Raw genomic sequence first — 12,867 nt, 5'->3', positions numbered from 1 at the left:
GCCCCTATAATCTCAGAATTTACTGCCCTCAAGTTTATGAGTGCAGTACTCAAGTTTCATAAATTGATTCTTAATCAGTATAGAGTGATTGTAGAGAAAGTAATAATTTAGTAGTAGACTCAAGCATAGTTGCGTGTCACTGAGGGAAACTATCAGAATTAACTTTCTATGTCTTTCTTTTTTTTGGTGGCTGTCTATGGATGTGCAGTTTTTTACCAGCTCCAACCCAGCTGTCTCAAGACCAGCTAGAACTGGAAGAAAGAGCAAGAGCTCAAAGATCTAGACAGACAGCCCTAGTCTCATCACGAAGGGAACCTCCCCCATATGGTTACCGGAAAGGATGGATACCACGGGTGCTAGAGGTAAATATTTAAATTCACATTGTAGTAGTGTGTCTGCTAATAGGGAAAAAGTATGTTTTCTGGAGTAGAAATAAACTCTGAGCATCTTGAGTGTAGCTTAGAATTTTGCAAATCCTTACCACGTGCAGCATTTCCCTGCAGACCGCTCGATATATTCTTGGGTTGGGCGAAGTTGTTTTCAGATTGCTTAAAACGTTTGATGGTAAACACGATGTTATAAGGATTCTTCCCTTCAGAGATTGTTGTAACATGGAAATAGGTCTATGGTGCTTTCAGTTTACAATCTGTGAATGCAAGGGAAGAAAACATTTTTATGCGGATTTTGCATTTAATAAAGTGTATGACATTAAAAATTATACCTTCGTTATACCCAGTGTATGGTTCCCTCTCTACACTGTTGATTACTAAAGTTAATATTTTAGTGCTTAGTCTTTCTCAATGTTAATGAAAGAACTTCTTAAGAAGTCAGGTGATGAAGATTTTCAAAGAGTTTCCAGCATCACTGGGCCACAAAGTGATACACATCTCAAAAAGACTGTTGAGAACTCCTTTCTGTTTCATAAAGAAATGCAAATTCTTCAGAAGTGGTAAATGTTTCCAAAGCATAACGCTTGTCCAGTGATCCTGGAGTGGGCTTGTTGGCAAAAACAAAATCAGTTCTTAATAGATCAAGAGTTATGCAAAAAATTTTGAGGAATGACTGGCTTTTGTTTGGCTGATATGTTAACATTGATTCTGTAACTAACTGTTGAATGTGTGGCATCCAGTGGAAGACTTACATAACTGAAGCTGTATTTCAGTGCGCACTTAAAGATGGCATAAAGCGTATTCCTCTTTGGAAGGAAGTGTTCTGCTCATTTGTTCCAGCCTCAGTCCGTGCTCTCTGTTTCAGTGGGGTTAACTGTTTGGTCGCATGCTGAGCATGGAGGGAGATCACTCTACCCAATACAATAATTCTTCTTTGATCTGGTTTGTTATTAAACTCCACATAAGCAGTGGCATTGCAACAGAGCGAGGGGGAGATGCTCATCCTGCTTTAAGCAAATGCTTCCTTTGAAGAATTGCATTTGAAACTGTAGCCTGGAGTTGTTTTATGAATAGTACCAATTCTGTGCATCCTCAGTGTTGCTGAGTCAGGATGGTCTGCTTTAAGAGGTCTTTTGGTTATACGTTCATTAAATGCTTTTGCAGCAACACATTGAACGAGAGAGGAAGTAAACATTAAGAATATTGGGTTGTTGGGTGCTGGCCCAGTTTTCAGTGTATTCACATGTCAAACTAAGGAAACGGGATAGCTTGGCATTCATACCATTGTAAAGCTATGAGTTACAGGCTTTGAAAGGAATGGAAGGCTTTTTTAACTTCTTCACTTGTGAAGAAGTTACGGTGTGAAAAGCAACAAATAACCAGTAGAAATTTTCATCAAAAAATGCTGCTTTTGTAATTTCAGTATTTCCACAGTTGCTTTATTGTAGGAGGTAAATTTTTGAAGTTCTAATTAATAACTCACAAGTGAATTAAATACTTAATCATTTATTGTCTGTAGCATAGTAGTGCCTGCACATTCTAGTCAGTGATCCGGGCGCATGCTCTGTGCAGTGAATAAGTACTGCAAGACGTCTGTGTACTTCAGTGTCTTTTTTTTTTTTTTAAGAAGTCTAAGTTCTATAGTCCATTACTCTCTTACCAAGCTAAAATAATAAAGTTACTAGAGCATTCTGGCAATGTTTCATTTTGTTAAAGTCAATCTACTCTTTCATTCCATTTCCGACTCGTGAAAATGTTATACCATGTTTTTGTCTTTTGTGTAGGATTTTGGAGATGGGGGTGCTTTCCCAGAAATTCATGTGGCCCAATATCCATTGGATATGGGCCGAAAGAAGAAAATGTCCAATGCTTTGGCTGTTCAGGTGGATGCGGAGGGAAAAATAAAATACGATGCAATTGCTCGACAAGGACAATCAAAGGACAAGGTAATATTTCTTCAAATATGTAGACTGGCATGTATACCTGGAAAAGTTGTATGTACACATTGCATATACTTCAACTCATTGGTCTAGCATTAGCCAAATAGATTGTGTCCTGTTTTCTTAAAGTTTCAGAACTGAAATAATGTCAGACAGACATGAACATTTTGACTGGGATCACTGTGTGATCTTCTCTGTTGCGTAATTAAAAGGTAAGGCAAAAATGGTGAGAGTCTCTACACAAAACTTTCTTGATAGCTTAGCAGCTTTCATTAGAGAGCCTTCCAGCAATGGCAAGAAACTGAAAACAGGCCTGATCCCAGGCAGCCTTGTTTCAGTGTGTAGAGAGAGGGGACAAAAAACAGACAGAAAACACTGTTCAGCTTTCAGAATACTACGCCTTGTGTGTTACTAACTTAACATTTGACACTTCTGGCTGTTTTTAATGTTGTTGGGTGCTTTTTTTTTTTTCTTTTTTTAATTGCAGCAGAAGGTATTGCCAGTGGTTATACTCGAAAGTTTTTGTGCGAAGTTCAGTGATGGCAAGATTCTCATCGAGTTTAATGGGAACCAACTTTAATTTTCTGTATACAGTAGCCTTTCTAAAAAGAAAGTGATGGCACTTTATCTTGAAGTCCTAAGTAGTATTGAGGAGACCAGGTGCTTGGGTCTCCTAAGTCCACTTTGAGGAGTATTTACATCTGCCTTTTCAAATGTAAGAAAGTGGACTACACTAAAACTTTAATTCTTTTAAGCAGGTGTTGGGGGCTGGAAAACTGCTGAGGCATGACCAGGTGTATGACGAGCTGCTTATTATAGCAAGCATCTCCTGTAAAAAAATAGGGTAATCCAGAGAAAATAAAAAAAGAGGGTTAACAACAAAGGGTGTTTTGGTTAATAGGCATGAATAGTTGTTTTCAGAATAATTTGATTTCTCCTGCTTTAATTTAGGTGGCCTTGAAAAGCTTATGGGTATGTAATATGCCCCGTTTCTTACTGCAAATAAGGAAGAGGGAAAATCTATCTGAACAAAACCCAAAAGGTGAACTTTACCTCTCAAACAAAAAAACAGGGTGAGCGTTTTAAGAATACCAGGGGAAATCTTTCTTTTTTTAACAAATAGATTTTGTTGTTGTTGTTGTTTTAAATTGATCCTACAGTTCCCAAAGTTGCAGAAAGATAACACCAATAAGATTTTATATTTAATTAATACTGTGTTGAGTGTCAAAAAAGTGTCACATCTTGTATATCCTCATCCTGTGCATCCAAAGTCACTGCAGTATGCCTTTGAAATAAATGAGTTTAAATCAGACTCGGTGCTGTCATGTGGTAGAAAGTGGTCAGACTAAACAGAAACAACAGCAATGGCAATATTTTTGTTGAGGGGACTTTCACTGGGGTTCCATCAGACTTTATGTAATCTCTTGAATTATTTGTCAAGAGGAAGGTGCTAAAATATTAATTACACTTAAAGATTTTTGTGACTAAATATTTTATACTTGATACTAAATAGAAATTTTGCTTATCCCAAAGCATAAAAAATAATTTGGACCAGGTAAGCAGACAAGAACTAATAATCGTACTGATTTTGGGGAAGCTGTAGGGCAAATAAAAAGAAAAAAAAATCAGTGTAGTTAAACCCTCATTTTTACAACTTGTCAAATACATCTTTACCTATCTGTACGATCAGATTTAACTTGCTTATAACAGAACTGTTCAGATTGGGATATAAGTATATTTGAAAAAGAACTAGAAATGATAGTAGGTTTTAGGCAAAAATGACCAGTCTGTCACTGTGCCTTATTTGGTTCAGTGTTAGGAAAATACTTAGAACAGGTGAAGTTAAATTTAAGCTGCTAATGTTTGTCATATTTGATTAATGAAGATCTGTACCACTATTCATTAACTTTCCATATAGCATCTATAGCGGAACAGTAATAGTCTCATTTTGTAGCCATACTTAGCAGGATGAAAGAGTTGTGTGGCTTTTTGAAACCTGGGCTCTGTAGAACTGGAATTAGGGTTTCCTAACCCTAAGATCTGCCTTCTGGGTCAGCTTGATTCTGATTGCATCCAGCTGAATGTAAATGCTGACACTAAAGATTATGTATCATGATTCAAGGGGGAGTAACGCTGAGGGGAAAATCAGATATTTGAAACAATTCCACTGGAAGTAGCAGAACTACTATTGCTTGATTTGTTTTGCAGGAGAAAGAAAGTACTGGCAGAGATGTTATGGGGAGCAGTTCTTCAGTGATCTGTATTGAGTTGAATAATGTGGAATATTTTCTGTAAGAAGGAACTTCTTATAGTGCAGTGTCAGTAGGATTACATACAGAAGTTTCATTATCCTGAGAGCTGCAGTCATAATTCAAGTATTTCTTCAACCTTAATACTTTGCGCTAAGAGAAACAGATACTTAATAGCCTGCCAGAAATGAGATGGAGTTTCTGATCCTATTCTATGAACTACTTGTTTGGTTTGAGTTAAGAAGTAAATGTTGCTTTTGGTACAGTTTATGGATTTTTTTTTTAAGTTGAATTTAGTATTCTGCCTTCTTGTAGAGGCGGCAGTTCAATCACCTGGACCCTATATCAAGATGGCATGTCAGCAGTTTCTACTATTGCAGTGGTTCATCTCTCTTGCATCTGTTCCCTTACATATTTAAAAAATAGTTGCTTCAGAGAATTTTCCTTGCAAAATGCTGACATAAATGAGATAGTCTGACAAGCCTCCTGTTTGGGGCTGGCAGAAAGTCTGCTAGACATGAAATGCTGGATAATGTTGACGAACCTGGATGCATGACCTTATGGATCTGAGGATGGATTTCCATCTGGTTGTCCAGATGAAGGATTTCCAACATTAGCCATGTGGTTAGCTCTTGTGCTGCTATAGATTCTTCCAGTGCTTTCTCTACTCACATGACTAAAAGCCAGGCTAAAATAATGCATCAATAATTGGTACATTTTGGTGAGACTGACACTCTGTCCCCTTATTAGGAAAACAAGGACATATAATTGCTTCCTGTGTTTTTATTAAGACAGAAGAGAGAGTGAAATCAAGGAATGGAACTATTAGATCCATTCCTTTTTTCTGGCAAGGATGATTTTTCTGGGCAGGAGTTTGATTTCTTGGTGGCCCAAGGCTGTGGCTTAGATGTTAAAGAAGAGAAAAAGAACCACAAATCTTACCTACATTTTTTTTTTCAAGATTGTGAATTCAATTGAAACATTTACAAGAGAGAGTAGTTCCGTTGTTGAAGGAACTCCTGTCACAGCAATGGAACAGATCAAGAGAACATGAATATAACTAAAATAATCAAAAGTGTTCTTTACGCATAATGTATTTGCCTTTGTGGTAGAGCTTGGTTTGAGAGCTTATCACTAATTTTTTCTCTGGTGTGTGTGCCAAGCTTACAATCAGGTAATTGTAATGGCTTCTAAAATGTTATGTGCTCCATATGGAGAAGCCATTCTTTGATAAAGAAAGAATTCATTCTGCAGTGCTTGCTGGTAGCTTCTTGATTTACACATAGGATTGATGAGCACTGTACAGGGCTGCTCTGGATATATAGAATAAAATACATTGAGGGGAGGGATTTATGTATTGCAAATTAAGAAATTTCTGTCAAGACAGTTGTGTCTATCAGGTGTCTTGTGAAACTCTGAATGTGATTGATGTCTAAATCCTACCATGAGCTACAGTATCTTACGCAACTAGTTAGGTAAGATTGTTCTCTTTCTGATGGCAGTAGCATGCAGATTTCTAATTGCTGCCTGTAAGGCTGCCCCAGCCAGAGAGGGAATCATGTAGCTGTACCAAAAATCAAGCATTTCATTTCTGCCTAGAAAGAGATTATGCTTTTCAATAGCAATTAAAATGAAATACCTGAAACAAAGGCTGATGCTTCCTTTTACATTTTCATGGATGAAAAATGGTAGTGGATGGGCATACTACAATATCAAACAATCAGTGTCTCCTCTTTTATCTTAGATTAATAAAATGTGTCAACATTACTGTTAAAATAAGGTAAATATGTAGGAAAACAACACAGCGCAACATCTTTATCTGCCTGTCTATATCACCTTGAAAAAGGACTCAAAGTAGAGCATGCAAGTATATCAGGTTTTTGATGGAAGCAAAAATTTTTGTATTTTCTGGCTATTTTAATCTATATTATGGATTTCTTCCATATTAATGTAGCTTGTCGTTTGCATGCAATACTTTAGGGTTTAAATAGTTCATGTAGCTCATTTGTACCTCAGTGTACTGCAGTTTTTAGAGCGCCTCTTATATTATTTTTTTGGTGTCTTCTGGGATGCTCTGAGCTCTTTTAGCATACTTTGTTCTTCATGCAGCAAGACACTTGGACTTAGAGTTAATTACCTTAGAGGAACACTGCTCTTCAGATGTCCTTCATTCAACATCTCAGAAGCTAGGATATTATTGATACTAATTCAAAGGATTAAAATTTTAGGAGTGAAGGCTGAGTAGTGGTAAATGGCACTTCTGTGACAAATTAATGCTGAGGCTAAAGGTCAATTTCATGCATGGACATGCACTTTATAATGAATATGAAATAATAGTTGTATGTTAAAAATTACTTTTAACCCTTTGAACTAAGACTTTCTGATGTTATTTTGTTGGACAAATGTGAAGCATTAATGCAATACAATAAATTTTTCCCTGTAGCCATCTACATTTAAAATTGGGGCTTAAAGGTACTGACAGCTAGCTGTATGTTGTATGAAGATCGAAGTACCTATATAAGGAAAATAGCAAGAACAGATTTCTCAAGGATTTATTTTTTCAAGAAAATAGCAAACATAAGGAAATGAAAAAAAAATCTAGATGCTGAAAAAGACTTGTATCAAGTTCTTAAGTAATCCTTGAAAATAGAAGTACAATTTTTTTGTCTGTCTTGGGGACCTTCTGAAAAAGGAAAATAGTAGGAAAGGAAAGCAGGAAATTGGTGTCTAGTCCTGGCTCTGAGAATTATTTACAAAATTATATTTAAGCAAATTGCTTCTTTTCTTCAATTATTCCATCTGTAAAGCATGGTTCAGAGTATATTCTTGTTCTACAGGAGTCATTGAAGAATATGTAGTTGTAATGCATTTAGAGTTGCATACAAGTTTTAATTGGTACCTAAAGTATAATCTAGGCCTGAAACGTTTCCTTTGATATATGTACATTTATTCCTGTTCACCAGCAGTAATAAAATACAATGTCTTCCAGGTTATTTACAGCAAATACACAGATCTTGTGCCAAAAGAAGTCATGAACGTAGATGATCCTGAACTGCAAAGACCAGACGAGGAGGCAATTAGAGAGGTATTACATGCACTGATGTGCCTATTTGTCGGTGGTATACTGAATGTCTTGCACATGTGATGAGATGCATAATGTGGTATTTTTGTCTTCAGATAACAGAGAAGACAAGAGCAGCCTTGGAGAAATCAGTCTCCCAAAAAGTTGCAGCAGCCATGCCAGTTCGAGCAGCTGACAAACTAGCTCCTGCACAGTACATTCGGTATGTAGTGCTCGTATGTAAGATGTTGTTATGTATAAAATTGACTAAAATTGGGGTATTCCTTGAATTTTTGAGAACAGAAATTCCTCTTGAATTCTGTTCTGGAAGTAATATGAAATTGGCTTATGTATTTTTAATTAACCCACTAATAATAACCTAGTTTGAAGTGTGTTGAAATATGTCTTAACATGTCGTGAGTTGTGGCACTTTGTGGAGAGGTTATTTTTGCAACAAAATACAGATTTGTCAGGGAGAACTATTAATAATGCTGCCCTGAAGACAGAGTCTTTACTGGGAGTTTCAAGCCAGGACAAGGCATGTAACAAAGTTCTTCCCTCATATAAAATGAACAGTTGGAAAGAATTTGAATTATCAGGTGACACTCATTTATGATGATTTTCTGCTGCAAACACAGAAAAATTCCATGGCAGGGTTAGACTTGGCCGGAGGTCTGAAAAAAGTATGTGAAAGGGTTCTTAATAACTGGTAAGTAGTCACCAGGGATTCACAGTCATAGGTAAAGAGTATTGACATGCTCTGTGTACTCTTCTAGTTTTGTTTCTTCTACTTCAGAATCTAGGTTGAAACAGGAGAATATAGCCCTGGGAAGATAACATTCTGTCTGGTGTAATGGATTCTCTGTGTTCAGTCCGGTATCCTCTGTGCAGTTACCTGCTTCTGGCATTCACAGTGGAAGAGTCTTAAACTGATATGAATAAAATGAAAACGCAGCTAGAAAAGTGAACTGAGTAAAAATGGAGGTGGGCAAGGAATTTCTAGCTGTGTGCAGACAACTGAGTGCTTTGACTGTTTTATTCAGGTACACACCGTCTCAGCAAGGCGTTGCCTTCAACTCTGGAGCAAAACAGAGAGTTATTCGGATGGTGGAAATGCAGAAGGACCCTATGGAGCCTCCAAGATTCAAGTAACTATTCAAAACTTGTTCATGGCAAATAGAAGGTTCTGAAGTGTATTGCCATACAACATGCTGATTGTAATTGTTTTCTTAATTGTTCAGAATTAACAAGAAGATTCCGCGTGGACCACCTTCTCCTCCAGCACCTGTAATGCACTCTCCTAGTAGAAAGGTATGAAATGCTGTACCTGTTCTCAGTTTTGAATTCTGGACGGGTTCACAAATTCTCCTTTGATCTAGTTAATTTCTGTGCATCTTCTCCTTACTGTTCCTTTGATGTGACGTTAAGTGAAAAACTTGGTGCCTGGTGCAGTCTGTGGGAGTTTTTTGTGGGGTTTTTTTGGGCCATTCTGAAAGTAGCTCTCTTGTTATGTACCTTGTCAAAGGTTGAGTAGATTTCTCGTATTTTATGCAGGTCTGCATTGCTGGATTTGTTCATGACATGGATGAGCTGACTGAGGCTTTAGCCTTGGTACACTGATGCTGCTTTTAGACAATACTATTAAGCTTCTGAGATGAGTGTAGTGGTGGTTCATCAGTTTCCTACAGCTTGAACTGCCATTAAATGTGCAAATGTTAACAAGCTGGTTGTGAGTTCCAGCCTGTGTGATGAAAGTTTAAGAGGATGGCTGAAAAGCTGTTGTGATTTTATTCAATGTTGGCAAAGGTACAGTGCAGAAATGAACACCTTACTGTTGCTAAGAAGAGTTGGGTTTTTGGTAGCAGTGTGCTGAACTTTGTACTCTATTTCAGTAGTTTCACGGCTGCCTTTGAGAAAGAAAACAGTATTTCTTTTTGCTATAAATCTAAAGATGACTTTGCTTCTTCTTTTAAATCAGATGACTGTGAAAGAGCAGCAAGAGTGGAAAATTCCTCCATGCATTTCAAACTGGAAAAATGCTAAGGTAATTAAGTTGTCATAAATTCATCTTGCTAATGTTGCACCCTGCTGGGAGACTTCTGTGAATGATTTAAGCTTGAATAATACTGGTTTTAAACCCCTAGAGTTAGGTAAACTGCCTGCTTCCAGCATGGCAAACACATGATTGTACAATTCAAGTTTTTCTCTCTTTGGCATATCAGGGTTGTCAAATTGACAGTAGTATAGAACTGAGAGAGAATATATTACTTCATGGCAGAGACTATGCATTTTCAAAGGAAAAAATGGCATTAGTTAAAATCCCCATAATAGTGCAGTACATGGAGTCTGAAACCAAAGTCTCTGGAGCTCACAAAGTAATTGTCATCTGAACTGAAAAAGGGAAGGGTTCATAGAGAACCAAGCATGTTTCTTTTTAATACTGCAGTCCAAATTTCTGGAAAGTTCTCTTTGTTTCAGTCTTTCACTAATTAATTTTCATCACTGGTTAGCTTAGCTATTTTTATTCCTTGTTTGAGTAGGTATGTCCTGTGTCTTTCATTTTATCAGCCAGTAAGTTTATGTTCAGAGAGAAGAGAAAATTTATAATTTACTGCAGTAACTGGTCTAATAGTTCTCAAACTTACCAAGCTGTTGTTGTGAAGCTGCCTCTTCAAATGGAGGAAGGAAAAGCTGCATGTTTGGATGTTGGTTTTTTTCCTACCCCAACACAGCTGTATAACTGGGACTGAGGCTAATTAGTAGATAAAATTTTAGGTTACAGATGCTAAAACCAAAGCAAAAATTTTGTAGAGCTTGCTAAAGAATCTTAAAATATCATCTATAGATAATTTTAGGGTTCAGCTTTTGAAAGCAAAATTGGCATTTGGTGTCTCTCTTGCTGGCAGCCTTGCCTCTTACTTTCTCATTTTGAATCAGCTAACCTCTTAACAGGTATGAAAACAGTTTAGGGAAAACAATTTGTAAGCACAAATGGTAAAACAGTTTAGAGACTGGGAAAGCTATTAACTGTAGTTCTTAATACAAAGCAAAGAGTGGACCTTGTCAATCAAAAACTGTCATTTGTGCTAAGATGTAACTTGAAGGGAAATTGTGATTCGGATTTAGGAAGAGTGTGGAATTGGAGTGAAGTTTAGTATTACCTGGTATGAATTTGAAGTACGTATAAAGGAGGTCCACTGGGGCGTATTAATGATGGGCTGTGAGTTTTGTGTGTGGTTTTTTTGTTTTCTTAGACAATAAATGTAATAATGTTTGTTATTACAAATAACGTTAGCTTCTGTGATTAACTGGCTCTCTGTTTCCACTGTAGGGTTACACCATTCCATTAGATAAGCGTCTGGCTGCAGATGGCAGAGGACTGCAGACTGTTCATATTAATGAAAACTTTGCCAAGCTTGCTGAGGCTCTCTATATAGCTGACAGAAAGGTCAGGTGGTTGTTTAAATTGTTTTGATCCATGTGGTTTTACCTTCTTTGTATGTTTTATTTCCTTGGGAAAATCAACTGTGAATAGGCTATAGCTTTTTGATTTGTCCTGCTTCTTGGCTAACATAAGACATAGGGTCTTCTCCCCAGTATCTTTGAATCAGTGGCTCAGTGTGGGTTAAATTATTGGGAGGTCATGGGTCTTGTTTCTCAGCTCTAACTGCTGTGGCTGGCTGCCTTTGAACTTCCTCTTTGTGGCTTGATGCCTGCCCTGTTTACTGGCTAACTCCATGACAGAAGATCTACTTGCATCCCAGGTGCTACCTTTCTGTCTTTTTAACTGTCTTATGTGTGCAGGCTCGTGAGGCAGTAGAGATGCGTGCCCAGGTGGAGAGGAAGATGGCTCAGAAAGAAAAGGAGAAACATGAGGAAAAGCTCAGAGAAATGGCTCAGAAAGCCAGGGAGAGAAGAGCAGGGATCAAAACCCATGTTGAAAAAGGTGTGTGTGTTTGTTATTATGATGCTATGGGGTGGGTTGGGTTTTTTTTAGCACTCTCTGAAGTATGTGTTTGGAGAAATAACTTGAGAACTTATAATACCTAAATATCAACTGTAATTTCTAACCATGATATCTGTTCTTCATGTCTTTACTTGATCAGCCAGTGAATTTGGTTAATTCACTGGCTGGCTTGATGGGATCTGGATTTGAACTTCACAGCAATATGTCAGTGTATACGGGTTTCAGACACTGTTGAGAATTTCAGTTATTAATGGATCAGTGCAAGTAATGACTTTCATGGACTGTTTTAAACTATTTTTTTTAGAAAAGGCTTGTTGCAGATGAAGAGCAACTTTGTTTACAAGAATTAAACCATCTTTAAGTTTTCAAAGATGGTAAATGCAGTATTCTGTCTCTTACACTGTTGTATAACTGGTCTTGTAGAACTATAGTTCTCTTGCCTGCTAGGCCCAAAACCTGCTAACCAAACTAAATCATAACCATTGTGATAAGTCTTACATTTTGATTGAAATGACACTTCAAAGATCAAGATGCTGAACTTACAGAGCAGTTATGATCTCTCTAAAAGGTGGAGGATATGGTCATATAATGCCAAATCCTGCAGCTGGGATGGACTAACCTCTTCCCAGCAGGCTGGGGACTGGCCGGCTGGAGAGCCACTCTGTTGAAAAGGTCCTGCGAGTTCTAGTGGACAGTATGCTAAATGTGAGCCAGCAGTATGCCCTGGCAGCAGTAATGCTAAGGGCATACTAAGCTGCATCCACAGGAGTGTAACCAGTAGGTCAAGGGAAGTACTCGTTTCCTTTTACTGGTGACCTGTTAAACAGCATCTGGAACACAGTGCGAGTTATGGGCCCCCAGGTACAAGACAAACGTTGATAAACTGGAGTGGGTTCAGTGGAAGGCCATCAGAATGGTCAGGGGGCTGGAGTATCTGCCTAGTCAGGAGGTGCTCAGAGAATGAAGCTTGTTCTGCCAGGAGAAGATGTGGCTTTGGGGGCACCTAATGGGAGCTTTCCCATATGTACAAGGTAACCATCAGAGCTCTTCACTAAGCTGCAAGCTGCACAGTGGAAGAATGAGACAGTGGTCAAAAGTTGAAGCAGGAGGTTCCAACTACATGTGAGGAGAAAAATTTTCAATATGAGGACAAGCAGCAGTGAAACAGGTTGCCCAGGGAGGCTGGCAATCTCTATCCTTGGAGCTTCTCCCCACCTGAGTGGGCAAAGCCCTGAGCAACCTGGTTTGGATTCAGCATTGA

At 38.0% G+C, this 12,867-nt stretch overlaps 1 protein-coding gene across 1 annotated transcript in view; it reads left to right on the top strand.

Annotated features, from left to right (window-relative positions):
• The first annotated feature begins 200 nt into the window (after positions 1-200).
• The window catches only part of SNW1 (SNW domain containing 1), a 16,201-nt gene continuing 3,534 nt past the window's right edge, over positions 201-12,867 (top strand). Inside the window, exons 1-9 of the mRNA XM_009695822.1 lie at positions 201-362; positions 2,174-2,335; positions 7,568-7,663; positions 7,756-7,862; positions 8,683-8,787; positions 8,881-8,950; positions 9,618-9,683; positions 10,971-11,087; positions 11,444-11,585. Coding sequence (XP_009694124.1) covers positions 201-362; positions 2,174-2,335; positions 7,568-7,663; positions 7,756-7,862; positions 8,683-8,787; positions 8,881-8,950; positions 9,618-9,683; positions 10,971-11,087; positions 11,444-11,585 — 1,027 coding nt within the window. The remainder of the gene's footprint in view (positions 363-2,173; positions 2,336-7,567; positions 7,664-7,755; positions 7,863-8,682; positions 8,788-8,880; positions 8,951-9,617; positions 9,684-10,970; positions 11,088-11,443; positions 11,586-12,867) is intronic.

This window comes from Cariama cristata, unplaced genomic scaffold (assembly GCF_000690535.1).
Source record: "Cariama cristata isolate BGI_N322 unplaced genomic scaffold, ASM69053v1 scaffold37472, whole genome shotgun sequence".
Taxonomy (NCBI): domain Eukaryota; kingdom Metazoa; phylum Chordata; class Aves; order Cariamiformes; family Cariamidae; genus Cariama; species Cariama cristata.
This window is presented reverse-complemented; position numbering and strand designations above follow the sequence as displayed.